The sequence below is a fragment of the Coturnix japonica genome, chromosome 5 (genome assembly GCF_054131305.1).
Source record: "Coturnix japonica strain WE chromosome 5, WE-NBRP24, whole genome shotgun sequence".
NCBI classification, from domain to species: Eukaryota; Metazoa; Chordata; class Aves; order Galliformes; family Phasianidae; genus Coturnix; species Coturnix japonica.
Genome location: NC_140667.1, coordinates 49,155,813 through 49,181,999, shown reverse-complemented (window position 1 = coordinate 49,181,999; position 26,187 = coordinate 49,155,813). Strand labels below are relative to the sequence as shown.

The window sequence follows — 26,187 nt, the reverse complement described above, 5'->3', positions numbered from 1 at the left end:
TATCAAGAAGATGTCCTGAACAAGCTGGGAATGCTGACTCAGTCAGCACAAGCACTTAAAAAATTCTTGCTGACCCTTCCAAAGCCACAAAGTCAGGCTCTACCACACACCGGTGCCCTTAAGACTGTAATTGTGCATTGGTACTCAGGTAATGAGCCAGAAAAAAAGGCTAAAACCATAGGCTATCTCCTAAAAAAAAACACCTGGGTGATTGGGGTCTAAAATATGAAGATAAATTATTCTAGTGAGATTTGATTGCACGGGGGGACAGGTGGGGATGACTTTAGTGCCCCACCAGTAGGGTCTCTTGTGGCTGAGCCATGGGCTGTGACTCTCAAAGGGTTCATCAGTGTGGGCACAAGGTCGTGCTGATGATCTGAGGCACACCTGGCTGTCAGCAGCTCAGGGCTACTTGCTCAAGTCCACAGCTCTGCTGCAGATCCTCCTTAAATAGGATGCCCCAAAAGCTGGAAGGCCTGTGTACTTGGCTCAGACTTAGAGACAGATGGGAAGAAATAGCTGTGGGTACAGTTGGGTCTGTGTCCTTACCGGACCGGCTCTCCTCTGGGATCTCCGCAGGCAAGGTTTTAGGAAGTGCATCCGACTCGTGTCTGTTCTTTGTCTTTCTCAGTGTGAACCCTTTCCTTATGTCAGCCAGCAGTGCATCAATGACGCAAACATCCTCCTGTTTCACCAACCCCTTCTTAACTGGGATAGAGAGAGAGACAGGTGGTAAATGTGCTCCCGATAGAGGAAGGATGCAGACTGCACAGCAGTGCTATCACCTGGGGTTGGTATTGCTTCTCTGCTACAAACAGGGCATCTGCAAGACTTTTGAGATGTCTGCAGTCTGTGTTAAACTGGAGCAAGACCGTTCCAGAGTAGGTAGAGACTTTCTAGGGGAAAGTCAAATGTCTGTTGTTAGATTTGGGATTCAGAAAGTTTGTTTAGAAATTGAAATGTTTGAAATATCTGAAATGTTTCAGTTTTATTTTTGTCTCTCTCCTGCTCAGTCAGCAGAAGTAAAATTAACTTCTCTGCCCAGCTGCCACATTAAAAAGTCAATTTCTATCTATGGCCAATAAGATACCAAAAAGCCTTTAGTCAGCCAGCACTTGGAAATTCAGAGAATAAATTACCTCTACTGGTCATTACAGTAAGACCAGCAAAGAGCTTTCATCAGCTTTTCCAGTCCATTTGGGATTGCAAGTCCCCCATTTCGTTTTGATGCCCTTTCAGATAGATACTCACTGACTTTTCCATTTTCTCCCTTCTGTCTCTTCCCCTCTTCTTCTTCCAGCTGTTTCTTCCTCTTCTCTGCTTTTGCAGCTTGTTCCTTTCTGTCTTTGTTTTCCTGCAGTTAGTTAATAGGGGTATGAAAAGGTTGGCTAAATGTCTGCTAGGAGAACCAATGAAGAGAAAGACAACATGCAGATGGTTGCAAAGGCTGAAGAGAAATCTTCACAGTAAATAAAATGAGTAAATGGAGGACTGTTTTGCCAAGACAGTGAAAGGGACGCTGCTGGTTTGTGCAGGACTTTGCCCAGTCCCAGTAGGAAGTGGCAGCAGTCACTTGCCTAACATAGCTACCCATGTGCAGCTTCTCTCATTGACAGTCATCTGAGGCAAACCTAGAAGGTACTGAAGCCATAATTTCTTTCAACCTAGTGGACTTTTGACTATACGTCCCCCTTTTGATCCTATTTGCTCAAGGTGAAGTGAAGGATTAAGTTTTATAATTCGGTTCTTCTAAAATTTATGCCCTCAGCTCTAAAGGGATTGGACTCAATGATCCTTATGTGTTTCCTCCAACTTGGGATATACCATGAGTCTATGAAAGCAACTTTGTGAATATGCAGCTGAAGTTGCACTGAAATCCCAAGTCACCAGGGTCAGGGTCAGGCCAGGAGCCCTGGCAGTACATGAGGATGAAGTGGAGCAGGGACCAGATACCCATTCACCAGGTGACCTCAAGCCAAGCACTATAAGAAGGGATCCAGAACCAGCAGCTTCCCTTCTTGACTGTGCCTGTCCCCCCCACATCTGCTGGAGTACAAATACACAGCACTGTGGTGTGCTCATCTTTGTGTGTGTCACCAACCTTCAGGGCTCGGATGAAGAGATCTCTGAAAGTCTTCATGGTGCTAAATACATCCTCTAAGGACAACTTGCTTGGGTCCTCACAGAGATAGTTTGCAAGTTCTTCTCTCTTCCTGTCAATGGTTTCAAAATCTTCTTCCAGTTTTCTGGAGGCATCAATGCTATCCTGAAATGCATTTAGTATAGACAGTGAGACACCATACAGAGGATAACAGGTGAAGTGCTCATTAAGAAAAAGGTTGTCACCATAAAAACTTGTCACCATAAAAGCTTTTGGGGTGGGAAGAAACAGCACATGGCTCCTGGTGACTGTGTTGTGCCACTATGCAGGGGTGGCTTTAGCAATACACAGAAAGCTCAATGCAAAGTTTTTCAGCTACATGCAGCATGCTGGCTTTGTGTGTGTAAGGTGGAAGCTATAAGGGAACTCCAAGACTGACCTGGATAGGTTTCTCATACTGTTGTTTCACATCATCGTTGGCTGATGAGACCTTTCGCTGGAGCTCCAGCAGCTTTTTTAAATTGGCACTGGACTCTGAGCGTATAATATCAAGATTAATTCTGAAATCACACAGATGTCCCGTGTTAGTTCTCACTATGGTATCATGCACTCACAAAAGAGAGGGCAAGGTCTAGCTGGTTTGGTTGTCCCTCTGCTTCCCATATGAGTCTGAGCCCTTAACCCTGTATAGTCATGAACTCATGAAAAACACCCTCCTTCCACAGCACTTATGTAAAGATACTCAGTCCCCCCACAACATCATGCATTGAGTAGAAGAGCACCCAGAAAGTCCACCCAAGGTTACCTCCACCCTGACTGCTCAGCATTTGCTCAGATTCCCTGGTCAAAGGCACTTCAGAAGCTCCTGCTACTGCAAATGCAGTTAAGATTATGGAAGGGCCTGTGAGGCAGTATTAAATAAATGCACTGCAAATGTCATACCTCAGTAGTGCCAGCTGTAGACGAACTATAATATATTAAGTAGGTGTAAGCACTCATCAACCAAACCTTTTGGTTAAAGCTAAGAAAGATGTTATCTTGTTAACATGCTGTACCAGCTGTGGGGATCCTAATTTCTGATATATTGTTGATATGCATGGGATTTATTTTTGTTTTTCATTTGAAGGAAGTGACACACAATCTTACCCTGCTGCTTTTGAAACATATTCAAGGTCCTCCGGCAGTTCCAGTAGGTCTGTATGGCTGTTTTCGACTTCCTGAAGCAGAAAAGAGAAATAAGCACTGTTTACTGAGTGGTGCAAGCTGGGAGAGGAAGCAGCACTCAGAAGGACAACTGCACTATGCCCCTCATCTGGCCTCCTTTCTGCAGACCTTAATCACCTCTAACTGATGAATGAGGGTGGCAGAGCAGAATAAGGAGAAAAAGAAACAACAAACACTAAAGCGTGGAATAAGAAGGTCATAGGTACTTAGTGGGGAGTGTGAAAAGCTCAAACACAGCCTGATGGAGAACAGAGTGGCCATGAAAAGGCAGAAAGGATGAATGGGTACAGAGCTGCCAGGATGGCTTTGGTGGCCACAAGCTCGGTGGCTTGCAGGTGATGATGAGCAGATTGTGCAAACATGAACAAAGGAAGGACCAGCAACTGCAGGGAAAGATGTTGGAGGAAAGCGGTGCCCACAAGCATTCACCACCAGCCTAAGAGAGCCAATGCTTTTAACTTGTGGCTAGATGGGGAGGGTAATGAATAAGAGTGCACTACATTAACTGAATCTAGAGTAGGAGGAATGGTTCACTAAGGTAAAAAGCCTCCCTTTCCTTTCTGCCCAGGACTGTAGTACCTCCAGGATATGGTGGAGCAGCGTAATGCGGGTTTGGTTTGCTTTGGTTTCTGTTAGTTTGAGTAAAGTGCTGATTTTAAACCCATCAGCATCGCCTGTGTGACTTCCCTACAAGATAAAAAAAAAAGACAGATGTAACTCCTGTATCCAAAACACAGCCTTAAATGTGAAGATCACAGAATAATTTCAGGGGTTGGAAGGGACTTCCAGAGATCATCGAGTCCAACCCCCCGAAGATCATACACATATTCTATTGATGGGTGGAGGATAAGCCAAACAAAGTCCTTACGTAGTTCAGAAAGTTTCCAACTTTGAGAATCAGTTTACAAAAGAGCGGCAGACGGTGACTGGTCAGAAGATCTGAAAAACATAAAAGGCTTTTAGGCAAAAGCCTCAGTTAAACCAGAACATTTCCTAAACTGGATAAAAAGTGGGATTCTGAATTTCAGCAAACCAAATCTGCTTTTTCAGGTTCGCAGCCTAATGGCCCAACCTGCAGAGAAACTGATTCTAAGTAGATTCATTAGGCCTTAATGAAAGTTTTTGCTCACTTTCTTTCTTTATTCTCATCTGGTCTCTCATTCCCAATGGAAAATGATGTGGAGTTGGACTCTGATCAACTACAATTGCCCAGATTTAATGTGGTGTGGAGGAGGGTACGAGGGCTCCAGCTTTAGTCCTGCAGACTCCATTCATCTGTGCAGCAAAGCCAGTTCTGACAGTGCTTCAACTACCTGCCAGCTGCTAAAACCAGACACACTCCATCTTTTCCTGGTCTCGCATGGTGAAGATGCTTATCAGGCATGAAGGGTACAGTCCCTGTCCTTGCCCTTACAACAAGCTGCTGCAGAGATGTGCTTTCTGAAGCACTCAGTTTTGAGGCAGGAACAGCTTTAAAAGGAAAAGTGGGCTGCAGGGAATTGCTGGGGGGAGTTTTATCCCAGCAGGCAGCTGTAATTTCAGCTGGAGAAGCCTACAGAAGGAGCTCTTTAAGACAAGCAGTACTGACAAGAATTGCTTTCAGCAGTGGGACCTGAGATTTCTGCAACAGGAAAAAAGAGATCTATTGCATAATTTCTCCATGTATTCAAAAACTTGAGCATCGGCAATTCATAGCCCAAACTAACAAATTTTCTCTCCTGATCACTTTTGTAGTCAGGGGAAAAAACTAAAGTATCACTGCTTTCTGGGGGAAGTTTGGGGTATGCTTTTCTGGAATCAGAGAAAATTGCTATGTGAGGATCATAACGTAACGAATTAGCTCTAGATTCAGCTCTTCTGGAAATTCTGACAAGCTTCCAACACTTCATTGTTGAAAGCGGTTCAGAAGAACACAGCTGCTGCAGAACAAGAGGCCTGAAGCTGAGGGAAAATGGTCTCCATCATATTAAAGGCTTTAATAACCACTGGAGATGCCCAGAGCTGCATCCTATACTCTGCAGTAAACCAGGGAAGAGACTGAAGGAAAGCTGTGGTGCTGGGGAGGAGCGCTAAAGGGTTTATTGGGGCTTTACAGCTGACTGTTTTAAACAAGATCCAGAATTAAGGTCAGGCCATTTACCTTCGCAGGCTTTCCGGATGGCTTCAGCTTTTGGCTGAATCATGTCCAGCACAACAGTAGTCTCTTCGCAGATCAGCATACATTCAATCCGTAGCTGATAGCTAAGGATGGAGATTGATTAAAAGCATAAAAGCACCACAATCTTGGCCAACACATCACCTCTCTTTCCACATCTCCTCTAAGGCTGACAACCCCATAGCATTGCTGTCTCCCACATCCACATCAGACAAATGCTTGTGGAAGGCTGCCACTTTAGACAGGGACCAATCCTTAGACACACAGGGATATAGTTTCTGCTGATACACTGTGATCAACAAAGAGAAGACTGACAGTGATCTTAGATATGGGTTCCCCGTTCTTGGCAGTGTATTTGGCTTCCCAAGTGACTTTCAGCAGGTTACATGGCCTCCTTGGGCAGGTCTGACCCTGGGTCTGGTCAAGCTTCTGCTACTTTCAGCATGAATATTAGGAAAAGTTCTTCTGAGCAAGAGTGGTTGTGCATTAGAACAGGATGCCCAGGGAGATGGGGGAGTCACCATCCCTGGAAGTCTACAAGAAGTACGGAGATGTGGCACTGAGGGGCACTGAGGGGATGTGTTGGGGTTGGACTAGGTGCTCTTAGTGGTCTTCTCCAACTTTAATGATTCTTTGATTATATAGATGCAGCAGAAGTGACACCCCTTCATGAAAGAAAAAGGGGAAGGGATGGCTAAGGTGGAATTGCAGACTGACCAACTGTATGTGTTAGTATTTATCTGTGAGACTAATATAGAAACAGGAACTTCCCAATAAATAAGCCCAGAAAAAGACTGGGCTGACATTTACAATGAGCATCCTTACCTGGGAATCTGAAGGAGGAGAAGATAAAACTGATCCGCGTTTGCTAACTTCGACTTCTCTTCTTTGAAGGCCTTCAGGTTTTCTATCTAATAAAAAATCAAGAATCAAGACTGCAGGATTTCACTGCACATTCATCTCTAGGAAACAAAGGCACATTTTTTCTCTCCTGACCTCATGTTTTTCAGGCAGCAGCTTCAGCAGCTGCTTTAGAACCTCAACGTCAAACTTGGTCCGATCCCCATTCTGGACCATGGCAGCCACCTCTTCATTGGAGCTGCAGAGAGAAGCACAGGTAGCAGTCACCCAAAGGTCCCCCTTCAACAACCACACACTATAACTCTATCTGTAACATGGAGTTGTAACACTTTATGAAAAAACACAGTGGAATACCCAAGCCCAATATTTTAGAGAGAGTATTTGACAAGCTGTGAAATAATCAGATTTTACAGCAACACAGACTACAAAGAGAACAGGGGCAAAATATAGATTTCTTGTGGACCTTACAGGCACTATGCACAACCTACTCAAAGTTTTGTCAACTGTCATGAAAATCAGCTATATCTTACCATTTAAACTGCTTCAAAAATATGTTCAAATTGAGACTTTTCTTGGAGTCCAAAAATGTGATCTTCATTAAAGAAAAAGAAGATAATGCTTATTAGATGAGCTGTCTGCAGCAATATTTACTTGAAAGAACGAGAATGGCCCCCTCACCTCCTTTGGCTCTGCCTTCACTGGTGCGGCTGTTTTCTCCTTAGGGGTTGGTTGTGGAAAGCAAAACAGCTGCTCTATGCTTGTGTAATTGGGCTCTATGGTTTCCTCGCTGCTGCTGCTCACTGAAGCCCACATCGAGTGACTTTCTGAAATAAAAGACAAGGGATTAAGAGTGGCTGCAGAGCTGAAAGCTCCCAGATTTTTGGGTAGTCTGAGTTGCTAGAAGGGAAACTCCTCAGAAGGTGAATGAAATAAGAAGAGACGTATTTCTGAGTTTGTAATCAAGTCTCCTTGTGCTACGCTGGCAATAGGACTGCTTAAATAAATCCCTACTGCATTCTCTTAAGCATCGAATTAATCCCCACTGCACTTCTTTAAACCTCTTTTCTTTAAAAAACAAAAAACAGCACCTAAACTAGGCTGCAGAAAGCTTTACTGAAATAATCCCAACAATTAAATGTCCCATGATTAAAAGTGTGCCTTATTTAGACTTCAACTATGCCTTGCTTGTTTGGGGCAAAACCGACCTTGTTTGTCCTTGCTGCTTCTCATATTTCATGTTCCACTTTGGATCTGCTAGGAGAGGGAAATGTGACCCAAAAATCAAGAAACAAGTCAATACTTCTCATGTCTCACCAATTATTTCAATGTCCTTCCTGAACTATAAGCTGATCCTGATCTGTACTGTTACATATGACTTTTAAATGCTTAGAGTCTGTTGAGAACTCAAGCTTAAGGCATGTCAAGGTGGATTAGGGCTATCTTCCCATTCTTCCTCCTTCTTCAGTTTCAAATGATTTCATTTATAAATGACCTATCCCAAGCTATTTAGTTGAAATAGTTATTACATTAGTGTTCCATCCTGCTTCTATTCATTTTGGCTCAGTATGTAATGGAAATCAGGAACACTCTGTGTCTAAATGGAGTTAGCTAAACCTGACAAACTTAGAAATAGCAGTTTTTCCCCTCCTATAAAGAAGTCGTGACTTCACACCAGAAGCACCCACCTCTCACTACGTTGGAGGGCAGCTTCTGCCAGTTTAGCTTCTTCATTCTCAATGTTGGTGTCTTCACTGCCTTGCATGGAGGCCTGATGGATCCAAGAGTGCAGCTGAACTGGGAGGCCACAACAGCTTCTATGTGATCTCCTGCCATACCAGGCAATGGTGGTGGAGGGGGTGGGATGCCCCCAGTACCAGACAATGGGGGTGGTGGTGGAATGCCCCCCAGGCCAGGCAGAGGGGGTGGAGGTGGGATTCCTCCCAAGCCAGGCAATGGGGGTGGAGGTGGGATTCCCCCCATGCCAGGAAGTGGGGGTGGAGGTGGGATTGCCGCCATGCCAGGCAATGGGGGTGGAGGTGGGATACCCCCCATGCCAGGCAGTGGGGGTGCAGGTGGGATACCCCCCATGCCAGGCAATGGCGGTGGAGGAGGAGGGATGACTGCCATGCCAGGCAATGGAGGTGGAGGAGGGATGACTGCCATACCAGGCAATGGAGGTGGAGGAGGAGGGATGCCAGGGAGTGGTGGGGCTGGTGGTGAATTCATAGAGGCTGTGAGGGGCACGGCTGCTGGGCCAGAGGGTAGGGGTGGAGGCGGTGGGGGTGGAGGGGCAGGAGCAGTGTTGGGTGGAGGGTTAGAGGTCTGTGATGAGGTGAAGCAGGCTGAGAGCTGTGAGCACGAGGTCTTATCTTCACAGGCTTGTGGCCCTGAGGGAGCTTCTGGTGTCTTGCAGGGGTTTGGTGACCCCACCAGGCTTTCAACTGCACTTGTGCATGGTTCTAGTTCAGTCTGGATGCCTCCATTTGCATTCCCAGAAAGACGTTTTTCAGTTCTTTTTTGCTTGTTTGGATGCTTCTTGATAGATAACAGCCTCTCAATTACTTCTTCAACTGTGTTTCCTTGGACTAGAAAAACATGTTGAGGTCAGAGAAGAGGATGATGCTCAATGAGTTATTCATGCTGTTCAGCTATTTAACTCTCACAGACCTGAAGTTACAAAGCCTGGAATCATTTTACCCAGTGGTACTTTCGTCTTATAGAGAAATTCTTTCTCATGGTACTGGCTCATACACACTGTTTTGATCATGCCTGCCAACAAGGCCAGCCAGCCCCAGTGGCAGGATGCCAATGAAAACAGATTCTCATTGACTCCTGTGACCCACGGCTCACTACAACGCCAGGGATTAGCCATCAAAGCAAGATGGTGAATCCCGAGCCCAACACTAAACATGGCCAATTCCCACTGGCACCCGTATGGCTGGAGCTTCCCATCAATACATGACTGTGCAGCAGATATAGTTTTGTCTCTGCTTCCTTCCCAGGGAACACCTTTTGTGGGCTCTGGGTTGGATAAGGAAAAAAGAGAGCTGACTATAAGGCTAGATGTATGTCATTCTTACTGTCATTGGCGAGCAAAAGGGCTCTGTTCACTACTGCATCCAAGGACTCCCACAGCAGGAGGCTGGAGTGGTGAGATGGTTCCAAGTGGAGCAAGCTCTGCAGGATGGACAACAGCTGGATGGAGACTGGGGAGCGGCTCACCTGGAAAACAAGGCAGCTTTCCATCATACCAAGTCTGCATACCAGACTGGTTGCAAGCAAACTCTGTTAACTTTGCCACCGTAGTTCTTTGCAACCCACGTGGGGGCCTACTTACTTTATTGAAGAGAGATGAAAAGACCTCATGGTGATCATTCATGTTTATCCCATCACATATCTTTAATAATTCCTCATCGTCTTCTATCTTGAACTCTTCAAAAGTATCACACTGGATAAGCAGGTCCTCCTCCTCTATGTCTCTAAAATATTACAGAACTCATTTTCACTGGAGAACCCTTCACTGATTTTCCTATCATTATTTTTCTTTAAATGGCTTTTATTTCTTTGCCTCTAAGACTCAACTGGTTCATGCTAGAAGTGCCCAACTCTACCTTATTTATAGAGGATCAAATGCCATCAGCGTATCCTTTCTTGAACTGAATACACCTCTGTATAGCCAACACATAGAAACAAATGGGACTATTCATGTGATTATCTGGCCCAGAGTATGATTTGCATGGATTTCTCCTTGGAGCAGTAACAACAGAGTGCCATTTCTACCTTTTTTGAAATTGGGCTGCCAACTTTTTTTATTATATAGTCAACACAAACATTGCTTTTTAAAAAACTTCCTATGCAGCCTCAATAAGGGGCATTGCTGATCCATGCTCCATCTGTGCCAAATCCTCTGTCATTGCCATCTGCAACAACAGCTGTCCTCGTGACACTGTGGTTGATGAGAGCACCTTAACACTGGCCTAATGTCTCCAGTTCCATGTAATGGGTGCACACCTGTGTCCACTCCACCCATGTATACCTCACATAAATGAAGACTGCCAAGTATTGAACTTCCACAGCTATGTTACTGTGAATCTCATTTGTATAAGAAAATTTAAACAGTGATCCTTACCTTAGCTTGTCTAAAATATCCAACAACTGAAGCCCTGGAAGAACAAAAAATACATATATATTGGCATTATGACCTACTTGGCAGTGATCTACTATGATCTTTATATAATGTTGCTCTCATGAACACTTTCTGCAGAAATAAGAAGTGAAGCTATCCTGGATCTGTCAAAGTAGGCAGGTTCACTCAACAAGCGAAGAGACCTGCAGCTCACACCTGCAGCTGAATGAGCCACTGAGCATCCCTTTGGGGTTACAGAGCACAAGTCTTCTCATTCTAAAGTAGATGTCTAAAGCAAGTCAGATGAACTGTGAGATCAAATATCCATTTTCCTCCACAGAAGGAAATGGAGCCTAGGCTCACCAGCACAGACGTGCACATTATATGAGGTGAATCCAAACTTCATCTCCTTTTATGGTGAACTGTAATATAATGAAAAGTGGCCACAAAAGATGGCTGGTTATAAAAATGCCTTTGAGAATATCAAGTGGTGGGATGATAGAAAAGATCAAAGGTATGGGAGAGCATCAAATACATCTGGCTAAAGAAACGTTGATGAAGAGAATAGAGAACACACAGACACACACAAAAATAGGACTCCAGCTGTATTTGCAGTTTTCATCCCCAGCCTTCTATAACCACCTCACAGGTACATGTGAAAATAGAGCCATAAAACTGCCCTGTGCTTGGCCATTGAGTTTTTTTCTGAAGAAACTTAGGTGTCACAAACATCCTTACCTATGAACTCATTTCGGATTTGTGTTCTTGTTCTTAGGTCTTCTTTCCCCAGTATGATGGCATTGATAGCACTCAGCAGTGTCACCATGTATGGCACATTATCTGTGTTCGACAGCTCATTCATTATGACACTGAATCGATACTGCTGGTTCTTCACATTCTGTTAGTAACACAAGTGACATTTCTGTTTAGACAGTTCACTAACATCCACCTCTTCAGTGCAGGCTCTCAACTAAGGTCACTATCTTAAAACCACTCTCAATTTATGCCTCAAACCACAAGACAGGAAGATATAGTTAAAAGCAGCATTCTTATCATGGAACAATGTCTGGTCAGCAGGGGATATCTGTGAAACTCCTGCTTTCTGCTAACTTATGCATCTGATCTCCTGACCAGTGACACCCATGCATATGGCACCATCTACCCTGGTACTTTTCCTGACAGAAAGAACCTTCTTATTGGTAGTCCTTTGCTCAGAGATAAATCACAGAGCAATGCCTCTGGGCTTCTGCTGGCCAGGACAAAATTCCTACAAATTCCTTTGTGAATCCCTGCCTCTCTTACCAAAATGATGTAAAGTGACCTTCACTCCAAACCCTTTTCTCCTCCTGAAGCTCAAAACTTGCCTTGTAATGGTCCAGGGCATCCAAAGCCAAACCATGGCCATCTGATGAGTAAATGCACAGCGCAGCCAGGAGTTCAAATACTTGCTTTTTCACCATGACATTAGTTGTGTCAAGTGCTGGAAGACAATGAAACAAAACAAAGTGAAAGAAGATTTTTAAGAGCACGTAGTTCTTTATCTCTGCGTCTCCTGCTATAAGGTTTATGGATAATGGCAGAAGAAAACCTGAAAGAGTGCAGCCAATACATGGAAGGCAGACAGGAAGAAAAATATCCTTATTTATAGACGTCCCACTTCAATAGCATTATGTGGTAGTAACTTCTAGCAGGAACAGTAAATGTTAGCTCAGTTACCCCGCTGGCTTTTTGGTGCTGCATGTAGCTGTTCACCTCTTCCAAGTACCAATGGAAATGCTGTAACAGCAGCCAAGATCTCAGCACTTGCAGTTATGCATTCTATTTCCAATTTTCCCATGCAAATGTTGTTTTAGAATAGCAGATGAACCATTTTCCCCAATTAATGAACCTTGTTTTTAGTGCAGAATCACTCAACGTGCATATCAAATAGGCCATTTGTTCTCTCCAGTCCTCATGCAATCCCTTTTCTTCCATTACTCTCTCTCTCTGTGCCCTTGGAGGTGAGGGGAATGGATTAGGTTCTCTTATTTTTTTGCTTATCGGTGCACAAAGAAGCCCAGGATATCCCATTGTCTTTCACAGCCCAATAATGCCAGTTCTGTATTTCACACTGGTTAAGAAAATACAGTGTGGAAGAAAAGGAAGAGGACTTGATAACTATAGAGAGGAACAAGACATCTTCCAGATTAGATGCATTTTAATGAGCTATTAATAAGGGTATCCAGGTGCAGCTGTGATCTCAGCTCTGTGGAACAACACAGAAGTTATCCCAGCCCCACTGCCAAGAAGTGCTATACAAGGAAGCCCTACGAGATGTCCTGAGAAGTTTCCTAGCAAATGAACAGCAGGAAATGTCGCAAGATGTTATATCCCATTTCCTAGAAGGAAAAGACTGGGCAACATGAAAAATGGACTGTTAACATAGAATAGTTTGAGTTGCTTTGGACTTTTGAAGGCCATCTAGTCCAGCCTCGCTGCAATGAACAAAGACACTGTCATGGTTTTGTAATTTTGTAATTTTGCTATCAGTATTCCACATCATAACATCATGTCAAGTATGGATACTTCTGTTGAATGTGCAGTCCACAGAAGAAGACTACATATCCCAGAGAACAACAGGAGTAACAATAAGTCACGGGACCAGGACTCTATATAATCTCGTTCCCAGGCTGGAGTGCCCTCCTTCTTCTCTCGAACTTCTCGGAGAGTGGGAAGCGTTCCAGCCGTGTCGCCTAGAGTTCACAGTAGGCCTCTCGGTTTTCGGAGACTCTCTCTCTCTGTTTCGTTCGATTTTGTTAGCCTTAATTATATTATATTGTGTTATCTTGTATTTCGATATCATATTTAGTAAAATAAGTTTTTCCTCCTTAGATTGTCACTGTTTTATCCCACTCCCCTTTTCCCCCTCCTTTCCGGGCCCCGGGGGGGGGGCGTGGGGTGGCTTCCCCTGTCACGGGCATAGGTAAATCTAAGTAACCCGTGACAGATTTTTTGGTGGAGAATGCGGGCATAGAGCTTTTTAGCTTTTAGAACAACTCTCTCTTTGCTCTTAAAGAGCTTCGTTATGGGAGTGTTCGGAGTGTTATCTTTCCGTAGCTGCTTACGGAGAACGTGACCTTGAAATACCAGACAAATTGTCAACATTAAGGGCTGCTGCACATTCTCAGCATTGCTATCTAACTTTTGTGTAGAAAACAAAGGGATTTCTTTCTCCCTTAGAGCAAAGCTAGCTAGCTCTGACTTTTACAGAGCCTGCCAGCTATGAATCCACTCTTCATCCCAGTTGCTCTGTTTAAGGGATTGAAAGCAATTATGATCTTCTTAAAGTATTGGTCAACTATTAACACCATAATTTGGTGTTGTGGAATTGTGCAGATATATAGCCTAATAAGGTGGATACTGATGGAGACACCTGCCTGGTACTTTTACGAGATGTGGTATGGTCAGAATTTTGGCATCTACACCTCAGATGCAATTGTGAATCTTACTAACACTTGCATCCCAGATGGAACAGGCAATTTTACAAATACTTGCATCCCAGATGGAACAGGCAATTTTACAAACACCACCATGTTTAATTCATTGTACAGGCTAAAAAAACCCTTTTTATTTAGGTTGTACTCTCAGATTTCCACACGCTTTTCAATAACTGAGATAGGGTTCATACTTGCATTCATGTTATCACTATCAATGCATGCATATATGTTCCTATGCATTCGTTCTATGCGGAAGTCTCCTCCAGAACCAGAGAATGATGACTGGCAGGGAATATGGAAAGGTTTAGGAAAAGTCTTAGAAGCATGGGGACCCGCAGTGTCATGGGATTTCACTCTTGAACACCTAAGGGACCCTAAGAAATTAAGTGAGTATTTGGGTCAGAGATCTAAGGAGGTAAACCTTATGTGGGGTTTGGCTTATGCATACCGTGCTTTGTATCATACTATTCTGGAGAGAGAGAGTTTCCGATCTGAGATTCAAGCCCAAGTTAATTCTGATCAGTCACAGGAGGCATCAGTAGCAATATCAGTTGCCCCTGTGGAAGGCAAGAAATGGAAACGGGTGTCCACGCGTCTAGAACGAAAAGAAGGAGAAGCACAGGGGGGGGCAGCAGAAGACCCAGGTGCCGGGCATGGAGCAGTACCGAAAAAAGCAAAGGCAAAAACCAAGAGGCATGAAGAAGAGACTGATGATGAGGAGGAAATCACCTATTGTCGACCTCTGAAGCTGACTGAAATCCAAGGCTCAAGAAAGGAGTTTACACGGCGTCAAGATGAAGGTATCCTTGCTTGGTTGCTTCGCTGCTGGGACAACGGGGCCAACAGCTTGTCTCTAGATGGTAATGAAGCTCGCCAACTAGGAAGCATTGCCCAAGATGCAGGTATCGACAGAGGGATTAGCAGATGTTCGGATGGAGCTGCTACTCTCTGGTTGCGGCTGTTAGAAGCCGTGAGAGAAAGGTACCCCTATAAGGATGCTTTGAAGCCTAAATTTGATAGTTGGAATACCGTCCAAAAAGGTATTCAGCGCCTGAGGGAATTGGCCATGGCGAAAATGTTGTACAGCCCTGATCCAAGCGAACTTGACCCTGAGAGAGTGAGGGCCGATCCTGACATGTGGCAGAAAATCACAAGTACAGCACCAGAGAGAATTGCACAGTCATTGGTATCAGGATCTAAAGGATTCGTGGACAGATGGCCCCGAGTTGTTGAGCTGATTATAATGCTTCAAACCATCGATCAGCAGCTCCCCCAACTGCATGCCGCAGTTTCTGCCATCTCACGGCTAGAAAACCGAGTAGATGAAATGTGCAAGAAATTGTTTCCATCAACTAATTGTAATGATCCCGTAATAGTATCAGAAACAACTGATGAAGGTCAATCCTCGTACGGGCCACCAGGTCTAATGAAGGATCTGATCAAACTAGTCCAGTCCTACTCCCCACCTGCATCATCAAAAGTCTCAGCTGTTAAACGCACACGCTTCCCAGCTCGAGCAAAGAACAACAGTACGATTGCACCGCGTGTTTCCATGTGGCGCTACCTACGTGACCGTGGAGAAGACATGAGGAAGTGGCATGATCAGCCCACGTCTGCACTACGAGCACGGGTGAAAGAACTACTAGACATACCAACCACCAGTGGAGTTGCTCCAGTCATCACAGGTAACCAATAGAGGGGCCCTGCCCTCAGTCAGGGGAGGGAAAGGGATAATAGAGTTTATTGGACTGTGTGGATTCGATGGCCTGGCACATCAGAACCACAGGAATATAAGGCGCTGGTGGATACCGGTGCACAGTGCACCCTAATGCCCTCCAGTCATGAAGGGACAGAATCAATCCATATTTCTGGAGTGACTGGGGGCTCTCAAGAATTGACTGTGCTGGAGGCTGAAATAAGCCTCACTGGCAAAGACTGGCAAAAACATCCTATTGTGACTGGCCCAGGGGCTCCATGTATACTGGGTATTGATTACCTCAGAAGGGGGCATTTCAAGGATCCTAAGGGGTATCGATGGGCCTTTGGGATAGCTGCTGTAGACATGGACAACATTAAGCAGCTGTCTGTTTTGCCTGGCCTGTCAGAGGACCCGTCTGTTGTGGGGCTGCTACGAGTAAAAGAGCAGCAGGTACCGATTGCTACAAAGACAGTGCACAGACGGCAGTATCGCACCAACAGGGATTCCTTGCTCCCCATTCATGATTTGATTCGCCAGTTGGAGAATCAGGGAGTGATCAGTAAAACTCACTCACCTTTTAACAGCCCCATATGGCCAGTGCGTAAAGCCAGTGGAGAATGGAGGCTGACAGTAGACTACCGTGGCCTGAATGAGGTCACACCCCCATTGAGCGCTGCTGTGCCGGACATGTTGGAACTCCAGTACGAGCTGGAGTCAAAAGCAGCCAAATGGTATGCCACCATTGACATTGCCAATGCCTTCTTTTCTATTCCTTTGGCCGCAGAATGCAAGCCACAGTTTGCCTTCACCTGGAGGGGCATTCAGTATACTTGGAACCGTTTGCCCCAGGGGTGGAAACACAGCCCAACCATTTGCCATGGGTTGGTTCAAACTGTACTGGAACAGGGTGGTGCTCCTGAACACCTGCAGTACATTGATGACATTGTTGTGTGGGGTGATACAGCAGAAGAAGTTTTCACAAAAGGAGAGCAGATAATCCGGATTCTTCTACAAGCTGGCTTTGCTATTAAGCGAAGCAAAGTAAAAGGACCTGCCCAGGAAATTCAGTTCTTAGGTATAAAGTGGCAGGATGGACGTCGTCACATCCCAGCAGATGTGATCGACAAAATCACTGCCATGTCTCCACCAACTAGCAAGAAAGAGACACAATCTTTCCTGGGTGCAGTGGGCTTTTGGAGGATGCACATTCCAAACTACAGCCTCATTGTAAGCCCCCTTTATCAGGTAACGCGGAAGAAGAATGATTTTGCATGGGGCCCTGAGCAGCAGCAGGCTTTTGAACAGATTAAACAAGAGATAGCCCGTGCTGTAGCCCTGGGGCCAGTACGGACTGGACAGGATGTAAAGAACATCCTCTATACTGCTGCTGGAGAGAAAGGCCCCACTTGGAGTTTGTGGCAAAGAGCCTCAGGAGAGACCCGAGGCCGACCCCTGGGATTCTGGAGTCGATCATATAAGGGGTCTGAAGAGTGCTACACTCCAACTGAGAAGGAGATCTTAGCCGCGTATGAGGGGGTTCGGGCTGCTTCTGAAGTAGTCGGGACTGAAACACAGCTCCTTTTGGCACCTCGACTGCCAGTGCTGAACTGGATGTTCAAAGGACAGGTTCCCTCCACCCATCATGCTACCGATGTCACCTGGAGCAAGTGGATTACGCTGATTACACAGCGAGCGTGAATGGGAAACCTCAATCGTCCAGGAATCCTAGAGGTAATCATGGACTGGCCTGAAGATAAAAAGTTTGGAACATCACCAGCAGAAGAGGTATCACGTGCTAAAGAGGCCCCACCATACAACGAATTACCAGAAAATGAAAAGAAATATGCCCTATTCACTGACGGATCATGTCGCATTGTAGGGAAGCATCGCAAATGGAAAGCTGCTGTGTGGAGCCCCACACGACAGGTTGCAGAGGCCACTGAAGGTAAGGGAGAATCAAGTCAGTTTGCAGAGGTAAAAGCTGTCCAGCTGGCCTTAGATGTTGCTGAACGGGAGAGGTGGCCAATGCTGTATCTTTATACTGACTCATGGATGGTGGCAAATGCCTTATGGGGGTGGTTACAGCGGTGGGAACAAAATAACTGGCAACGGAGGGGAAAATCTGTTTGGGCCGCTGAACTATGGAAGGACATTGCTGCCCGAACAAAGAATATGGTTGTAAAGGTGCGTCATGTGGATGCACATGTGCCCAAAAGTCGGGCTACTGAAGAACAACAAAACAACCATCAGGTAGATAAAGCTGCCAAAATTGAGGTGGCTCAAATTGACTTGGACTGGCAGAATAAGGGTGAATTATTTCTAGCTCGATGGGCTCATGAGACCTCAGGCCATCAAGGAAGAGACGCAACATATAAGTGGGCCAGAGACCGAGGGGTGGACTTAACCATGGACGCTATTGCGCAGATTATTCATGATTGTGAAACATGTGCCATAATTAAACAAGCCAGAAGGATGAAACCTCTCTGGGAGGAAGGGCGATGGCAAAAGTATAAATATGGGGAGGCGTGGCAGGTTGATTATATCACCTTGCCACGATCTCGCAGTGGTAAGTGTTATGTACTCACTATGGTAGAGGCAACCACTGGGTGGCTTGAAACATACGCAGTACCCCATGCAACTGCTCGAAACACCATATTAGGTCTTGAGAAACAAGTCTTGTGGCGACATGGCACCCCAGAAAGAATTGAATCTGATAATGGGACACATTTCAAAAATTCTCTTATAAATACTTGGGCCAAAGATCATGGCATTGAGTGGATTTATCATATTCCCTACCATGCACCAGCTTCTGGTAAAATTGAACGATATAATGGGTTGTTGAAAACTATGTTGAAAGCAATGGGTGGCGGAACATTTAAGCACTGGGAGAAGAATCTGGCAGAAGCCACTTGGTTGGTCAATACTAGAGGATCTGTCAATCGTGATGGTCCTAGTCAATCTAGCCCCCTACACACTGTAGAAGGAGATAAGGTCCCTGTTATACATGTAAAGAACATGTTGGGAAAAGCTGTTTGGGTCCTTCCAGCTTCTGGAAAGGGCAAACCTATCCGTGGAACTGTCTTTGCCCAGGGACCTGGGTGCACTTGGTGGGTAATGCAGAAGGATGGGGATGTTCAATGTGTGCCACAAGGGAATTTGATGCTGGGGGAGTGCAGTCAATAATTTTATGTATCTATATATATATATATATGTTTGCATGTGTAGTGTATTTTAGTTATTATAGTTGTACATTTAGTTATGTTACATGCAATTCTACTATTTAGCTATCACAATTTTACATACGTGTATATATATGTATATATATGTATATATTAACCATGATGTAATAATGTAGAATAAGGGGTGGAATGTCATGGTTTTGTAATTTTGTAATTTTGCTATCAGTATTCCACATCATAACATCATGTCAAGTATGGATACTTCTGTTGAATGTGCAGTCCACAGAAGAAGACTACATATCCCAGAGAACAACAGGAGTAACAATAAGTCACGGGACCAGGACTCTATATAATCTCGTTCCCAGGCTGGAGTGCCCTCCTTCTTCTCTCGAACTTCTCGGAGAGTGGGAAGCGTTCCAGCCGTGTCGCCTAGAGTTCACAGTAGGCCTCTCGGTTTTCGGAGACTCTCTCTCTCTGTTTCGTTCGATTTTGTTAGCCTTAATTATATTATATTGTGTTATCTTGTATTTCGATATCATATTTAGTAAAATAAGTTTTTCCTCCTTAGATTGTCACTGTTTTATCCCACTCCCCTTTTCCCCCTCCTTTCCGGGCCCCGGGGGGGGGGCGTGGGGTGGCTTCCCCTGTCACGGGCATAGGTAAATCTAAGTAACCCGTGACAGACACCTACAGATCAATCAGATGCTCAGAGCCCCATCTAGCCTGACCTTGAGTGTCTTAAGTCTAAAAAGCATCAAGTCTAAACAATTCCACTCTTCCTCCTCCTTAGAGGCTACAGGTTTCCAAGCTCTTTTAATGCCTCTCCTGCTCTTGGACCCCACAAAGACTAATAGAAAGTATCTACTGAGAAGCTAGGTACTGGACTTCTCATGACTGTATATGGCCAAGGCAGTGCTTATTCCCAGCTTCTCATGAAGCTATGAAAACATCTGTGTGAAAATGAGTCCATCTAAATGGTATTAAGTGGCAAAAGCAATGTAATTTCAAAACAGACATTTTTAAGAGAAATTAATTCCGTTAAGCAATTGCAATCAACAACTTCCAAGAAGCCTGTTTCAGTGCAAGACAACAAGAAACAGAAAAAACCCACACTGTGTGGCAGGAAGATGTCTCCTCACCTTGGAAGAGTTTTCTGACATAGCCCTCATTGTTCACAATGTATTCAATGCCTCTGTGGGAGTTCATGACTGCTCTCACACAGTTAATGCAGGTAAGCTGTAGCAAGGCATCGGAAATCCTGGCCACCCCTCTGCCAGACAGCCTGTCCAGAGCCTCCAGGAGGAGGTCCAAACCGCACAGCTCCAGGAACTGGACCATCCAAGCATCATCACTGTTCTCCAGGCGCTTCTTCAGCCCCGAGTAGTTCACCACCGATGGCATTTGCAGGAGGCGGATGCACAGCTCCGGCTCCGCATTTTCCAGGTTGGCCTCTGACTGATCGGTATCCTGGGGCCCGAGTTTCTCCTTCAAGGCAGCCCATTTCTTGTGGGCGCCTTCCTTTTTGATTGACATCATGAACAGCTTGTCCTGAAAGAAAAAGAAAAGACAACATGAGAAGACCATTTAGGCTGAGTACCAACCCCACACCAGCAATGGTTTTTTCTCCTAGGGTCAGGACTCAAAGCACAACCACAGAAGGTTCCTGATCCTATGCCAGCTCTCCTGCATGCCCGGCATACACTGGAACCAGTCCTCTGTTGAAGAAACTAAACACATCCCCTCCTTACAACATACATTATTTTCAGGCCCTGAAAACCCTGTAAAGAGACTCTTAGCACCTCTAAGTCAGTAAATACAGCTTTACAAGTAGTCAATTTCCACCAGTCAATAGCTACTATACCTATTTTTGTGCAGTGAAAGGATAATGATGGAAACAGCATTATCAGCTCTGAACTCCTTATGCCCATTAAACCACTTTGAAATCTCACTGCAGTGGAAATGCTGTGCAGTTTCTGAGTATTTGTAATGGGAAGTAGAAGTCATTTGAGCACATCCTGTTCATATGAGCATCCAATTACCCTGTCATTTCTTTTTTGCTTTTGTTTCTTTTGAATGATGCAGAGGTTAATTTTATAACACTCACTCAATCTCTTCCCATCTGCTGTAGCAGCAAATATGTTTGCTAAATGTGGTGCTTGTGTGTGTTAATGTGAGACCCCAACAAGTTGCAAGCGGAGGGACTGCAGGGGAAGGCCATTAAAACAGCAGTAAAGCTTTTTGGAGATGAAGCACATCCTTTCAAGGTCCATCTCCTATGGTCTGTCTCAGCAGCAAGGAACATGAGGACTTGATTCAACATGAACAAGCATCAAAGCCAAGCCAAATGAACCCTTTACACAAGACTTTATGTTTAAAGGACGCTCATTTCTCAGATCCTCAACGATTTAGGTTAGTTATCCAATGCAAATGATTTTCAAAACTACATGCAATTGTTTTAAAAATGAATTTAAAAATGAATGACTCTCAGAGGGGTCAGTTCTTCCACAGAAGGAGGCTGACCCCTGTGCCCCAAAGCCAGCTATTAATGCTTCCTTCTCCCCTGCTATGCCACCAGCAGCTTTGCTTCTCTGGGTTGGTGAGCTCACATGGAGACCAACATAACCCAGGTGCCATTTATCCTCAAAACCCAGCACCTGGTAGACTAAAGGATTCCAGGAGAATCTTGCCCTTCATTACCAAATGCAGCCAAAATATTTACTTACTCATCTGCAAGGCACTTGAGAGCATAATATTATGGACTTAAAAATGGCTTTTGTATGGATGCAAAGTGTGGTGAGATGGGATATCTGAGGTAGCTCAAACAGTTCCCTCATGGCAAAGTGTTGGGAAGCATTTCTTGGCAGGACACCTCAAAACACAGCTGACAGCATTAAAGTCTGTGTAGGAGTAGGGTCAGAGGGTTCTAGAGTTGGCTGGATATGGTCACAGAGAAGCTCTAAAGAAGCTGCAGAAGCTCTAAAGAAACATTTTTGCAGAGGGGAATCCTTTGCTTTCCCTTTGATTCAGGTAACTGGGACTCCTGGCATTTTTATTCCATTAAAAGCAATCAGCATGAAATCACATGCTGGCACAATGGGCCAAGCCCATGCTCTCAGCCCCACCACCACCACCCCAATGCCCTGGGTGGGATCTGTCCCTCTTCTTGGCTCAGCTGGAGCCCCAGCTCTTTGCTCTCTCCAGAGTGAAAGTGTGCACCAACACCAAGCAGAGAATCTGGTTGCAGAGCTGCTGACTACAAGCCTCTTCTCTCTTTCAGTGACTTCTTTTTATACTCAATAAATCACCTTTTTATTTACATATTACTAAACCTTTCTTATCAAACCTGGTTTCTTATCAAACCAGATAACATAACAGGCTGATTTTTTTCTTCCAGTTGGACAAATACATCTTTATATATAGTATCAGTTACAGGAAGTCAGAGAGATTATAATAGGATTACTGACCTTAAGCTTTGCTGATTTCTGAAAATTAAGCTAACCCAGTGCAACAGGAGACAGGAAATACCAACAGTGCATCCTATTTGCCAGAAGAGTTGTCCTAAATTATCCTTTCCCCCCAGCTGCTCCACACAGATGTGAAATGATGAGAAGCAAACCCAGGCAGGTAAATACTGGAGCAGTAAAGGCCTGAGCTGTTTTGCACTGAGCTGAACAAATTTGATTGATTAAATATTGTCTCCCACAGAGTGTATTCCCTTTTTTGTGGGGAAGAAAAAAAAAAAAAAGAGGTAAATGTAAATAACTGTAAAAATGAAATTAATTAAATAGGAGCTGTGCTATATAAATGGGAAGAAAATAAATATGGAGACTGCAGCACAATTCTACAGATGGTGTGATAAATCTGTTTACAAACATGGATATGAGTGATATATTATGAATGCAGCATCTTCTCCTGTTTTCTATGAAGCACAGTATTGTGAAGCTGCACAGCTCCATCCTCAGAAGGCTGCTGGCTTCCCCTTTTTACCTCTCTGACTACAGGAGCTTACCAGCAGGTAAATGATGGCTGTGGAGTGGGGACAGTTATGAGATTAAAATGGACTGCAGTGCAGTGATGGAAGTGAGGTCCCCAGTTTCTGGCTGACAGCACAGTGCCCTCCTCATCTGCACCCTCAGCACAGCATGAGTGCTGCTCCCTCGGACATGTCCTGGTGCCAGCTCCCTGCACTGGGACACCCACAGCTCACACTGGGATAAACAGTGCCCTGCTGATCTTGCTTCTCATCTTTGGAGCTAGGTTAGACCTGGTGGGGAATGTCATCTGCAGAAGTCTGAATACAAAAGTACTCCTGAGCAGTCAAATTTGAGGAGAGTCATCATAAATGAAATGCTCATCCTCTTGCTCCTGCTGACAGCAACACTAATTCATGGTGTTAACTGCCTGGATCATTGGGTTTGCAAAGCCATGATGCTCCCTGCATCCATTCAGCCTGGTCCTTTAAACTTTCCTCTTCCTTTCCTTCTGAATCAGAAGCTTTTTTGCAGCATTGTGTGCCCTTTTTTCCTCCAAGTAAAAGCCAGCTCCTAGGGAGATGACATCTGTGGGGGATAAATCAGGGCATGTCAATACTTCCTCCACCCTGTGTTGCTGGAGAGAACAGAGCTGTACAGCACAGCATTCAGTCTTGATTATTACACGCCTCCAGGATGCCATGGATCACAGCAAGGACCCAGGAGGACAAGCAAAGGACGATTTTTCAGGACTACTTGATAGGACTGGAAGAGAAGGAAAGTGAGAAAAGTTACAGATTCAGAATCACTCATACCCAATGCCCATATTGCTGGACAAAGAGATGCCATTGGGAAGAGAATGTCCTTTGAGGAGGGCAGACTTCATGCTCTGCCTTCATTAAATCACGTCTCTACTCTCAATGAGGCTGCTGCACAACCTTGGCCCTAAGAAAAGCTTTTTTGGGGGCTGCTCAGCCCCTCCCTCCCTTCTGTGCTTGCTCCTGGTGCTGGAGAGGCTGCTGTGCTTTGCTGTCTGCTAATGATAGGTTTTGCTTCTGGGTAGTTCCAGTTTTCACTCCACTGCTGGGAATATGCAGAGCTTTTGTATTTTGCAACATGTCAGTCTACTCAGTCACTATAAAGAAACAACATCCTGGCTCTGCGCTTTCCAAAAACACTTCAGAAAGCCTGATGGGTTTGTTCCTCCTCCTGCTTTCATTTGTACTATTGTGCTTTCCTGTGCAGTGTCTGAGCAGCTCGGTGCACACCAACTAATGAAATCATCCTCCTACATGCTGAAAGAGGGGGGCAGCTCTATTTTAGGCACAGTTTGACCCCTGGTGAAGGCCCATTGCTGTCAGTAGAAACAAGGGGAGCTCACGTTAAGAATCTAGTGGGAAAGTGAGTCGTGCCAGTCAGAGGCAAGATCTGCAAAACAGGGGTGGTGGATGCCCTGTCTTTTAAGGCATTCTGGGTCAGGCTGGAGGGGGTTCTGAGCACCTGAAGTAGTTGTCCTTGTTAATTGCAGGGGAGTTTAACTAGATGACATTTAAGGGTTCCTTCCAACTGAAACAATTCTATGATTCTCTCTCCTGGCCAGATATAAGCTACAGTATCATGTGGTAGTTTGCACAAACAAGTGGTTACCCGGTCTACTCAGTGGATTGGCAGTGATGGGGTTAACACTTGTGTCTGCTTCCTCCCCAGCAAACAAACAAGTAAATAAATCATTAGTCTGCTGCAGGAACCACGCACAAATCACACTCAAGTGAGATGCTCAAGGATGTTTGTGATAGGATCTTCAGAGCCACTGAAAGTCATATTTATATTCAAAGCTTGCTCTAGCTTAGATTTAAATGGGCTTAGAAAGAGTTGCAACAGTAACACAGTCAGATGCTCAGTAACCAATTTTCCTTATCCTGGCAAGCAAGGTTTAAAAGAAATTAGTGCAACAGCCAAAAATGGCCGCTGCTACTGAGGAAACACAGCCAGAATCAACACCTGATCCTCCCCCATCAGCCAAACCAATTTGAAAAGCTTGCCCTGGCAGATGAGAGCCCTGCAGCATCCTTAACTGCTACTGCAGGTCTTGGGTCAGTGATGCCACGTGGCAGCCAGCACCCATTCCATGCACACTGTGGATGCGCTCCCAGCAGCGCTCAACACAACCCACAGCACGATGCCGTATCCCATCACCAGGGCTTCCTCATGGCATCTCGACTCCTTTCCAGGTCCCAAGGAAACCATGCTGGGCTCTATGGCATGTCTGGAGCCACCACAGCTCCTGTCCCAGCAGTGCCAATGCCATTTGGCATTTTAGGATGCAATTTATGAAGATGATTTGATGGCCACATGAGAGGCAGAAACTGTTACCCAGCAACATGCAAAGTGCAGTCATAACTTTCTAAGATCCTCACGGTTTGCTCGCAGTGGGAAGCTGTCAACCAAACAGATACTATAAGAGCCAAAAACCTGCAATTGCTTCTTGTTTTGTTTTGCTTTTTTAAACTTTTAAACACCTCCACAGGAAGCCCAGAGGACAGAAAAATGAATTCCTGCCCTGGAGCTCAAGCCAAAGTACTCTCTGGTCTCTCTCACCTAAAAGGATGGTCTTGAAACAGCACTGTGAGCCCTCACTTCCCAATCCAGCTCATGTTCTCCTCTGCCAAGCAGCCCTCAGTCATTAAGGTTTAAATCCCCAAACTAGCAATTGTCTGCAAATCACACAGCTACAAGAAAGTTCAACAGGATGTCAGCATTTAATAGTATGTAAATATCAGTCTGTGAATGGTGCAAGCAAATAACTTTCCTGTAGCCTCCAGGAAAGGTATTTGCATGTCATTTGTCACCCCCTTCATTCGCTCTGTGCTGGAGATGGGGATCTGCATGAAGTCCCTGGGCTCTAAACAAAAGATGTGAGATGACTCAGAGCAGGAAAATGATCTGACAAAGGGTGAGAAGAAGAAAATATATTTAATATATATAACTGGAAAAGAAGAAAGTTGACCAAGGTGGGATGGAATTGGCCAGGGTGAGACAGATGGAAAACCATCCTTGTCCCCACCTTTGTTGGCTGCAAGGCTTTGTGGCATTGGGTCCTATAGCACTGCAAAGTCAGCAGGGTGTTGAAGGTGCATATAACTCGGGTGATGCCTCTCCCGGAGCTGCCCACCCAGCAGACATCATTCCATGTCAGGGATGTGGCTTTAGGAATGCTGCTTGTTCTGAGCACTCCTACATTCCTGTGCCTCGAGCTTGGCCTGAGCTCAAGGCTCTGAGGATTTTTATAACTCATTTTAATAGAAAAATCTTTTCTGTTCTGCTTCTGGTTGGGTTTTCACAGAGCTCTGAAATGGCTGCATTCACTCTCTTGGGAGGTGCTTGCCGAGAGCTGG

General features: G+C 45.0%; 1 protein-coding gene across 8 annotated transcripts in view; it reads right to left on the bottom strand.

The window, feature by feature from the left end:
• The window catches only part of INF2 (inverted formin 2), a 43,022-nt gene that overhangs the window by 8,442 nt on the left and 8,393 nt on the right, over positions 1–26,187 (bottom strand). For 7 of the 8 annotated variants that reach the window (XM_085547769.1, XM_085547770.1, XM_085547771.1 and 4 more), the window contains exons 2-20: positions 19,961–20,369; positions 11,832–11,947; positions 11,206–11,365; positions 10,471–10,504; positions 9,679–9,820; positions 9,422–9,563; positions 8,027–8,926; positions 7,020–7,165; positions 6,872–6,933; positions 6,477–6,579; positions 6,306–6,391; positions 5,466–5,566; positions 4,194–4,264; positions 3,905–4,012; positions 3,248–3,318; positions 2,541–2,661; positions 2,102–2,266; positions 1,252–1,354; positions 550–708 (exon numbers count right to left, since the gene is read on the bottom strand). In XM_085547769.1, coding sequence (XP_085403895.1) covers positions 550–708; positions 1,252–1,354; positions 2,102–2,266; positions 2,541–2,661; positions 3,248–3,318; positions 3,905–4,012; positions 4,194–4,264; positions 5,466–5,566; positions 6,306–6,391; positions 6,477–6,579; positions 6,872–6,933; positions 7,020–7,165; positions 8,027–8,926; positions 9,422–9,563; positions 9,679–9,820; positions 10,471–10,504; positions 11,206–11,365; positions 11,832–11,947; positions 19,961–20,357 — 3,187 coding nt within the window. In that variant the 5' untranslated portion in view covers positions 20,358–20,369. Of the gene's footprint in view, positions 1–549; positions 709–1,251; positions 1,355–2,101; positions 2,267–2,540; positions 2,662–3,247; positions 3,319–3,904; positions 4,013–4,193; positions 4,265–5,465; positions 5,567–6,305; positions 6,392–6,476; positions 6,580–6,871; positions 6,934–7,019; positions 7,166–8,026; positions 8,927–9,421; positions 9,564–9,678; positions 9,821–10,470; positions 10,505–11,205; positions 11,366–11,831; positions 11,948–19,960; positions 20,370–26,187 lie in introns of those variants that run through there. The other variant, XR_014946147.1, reaches the window with a different exon arrangement.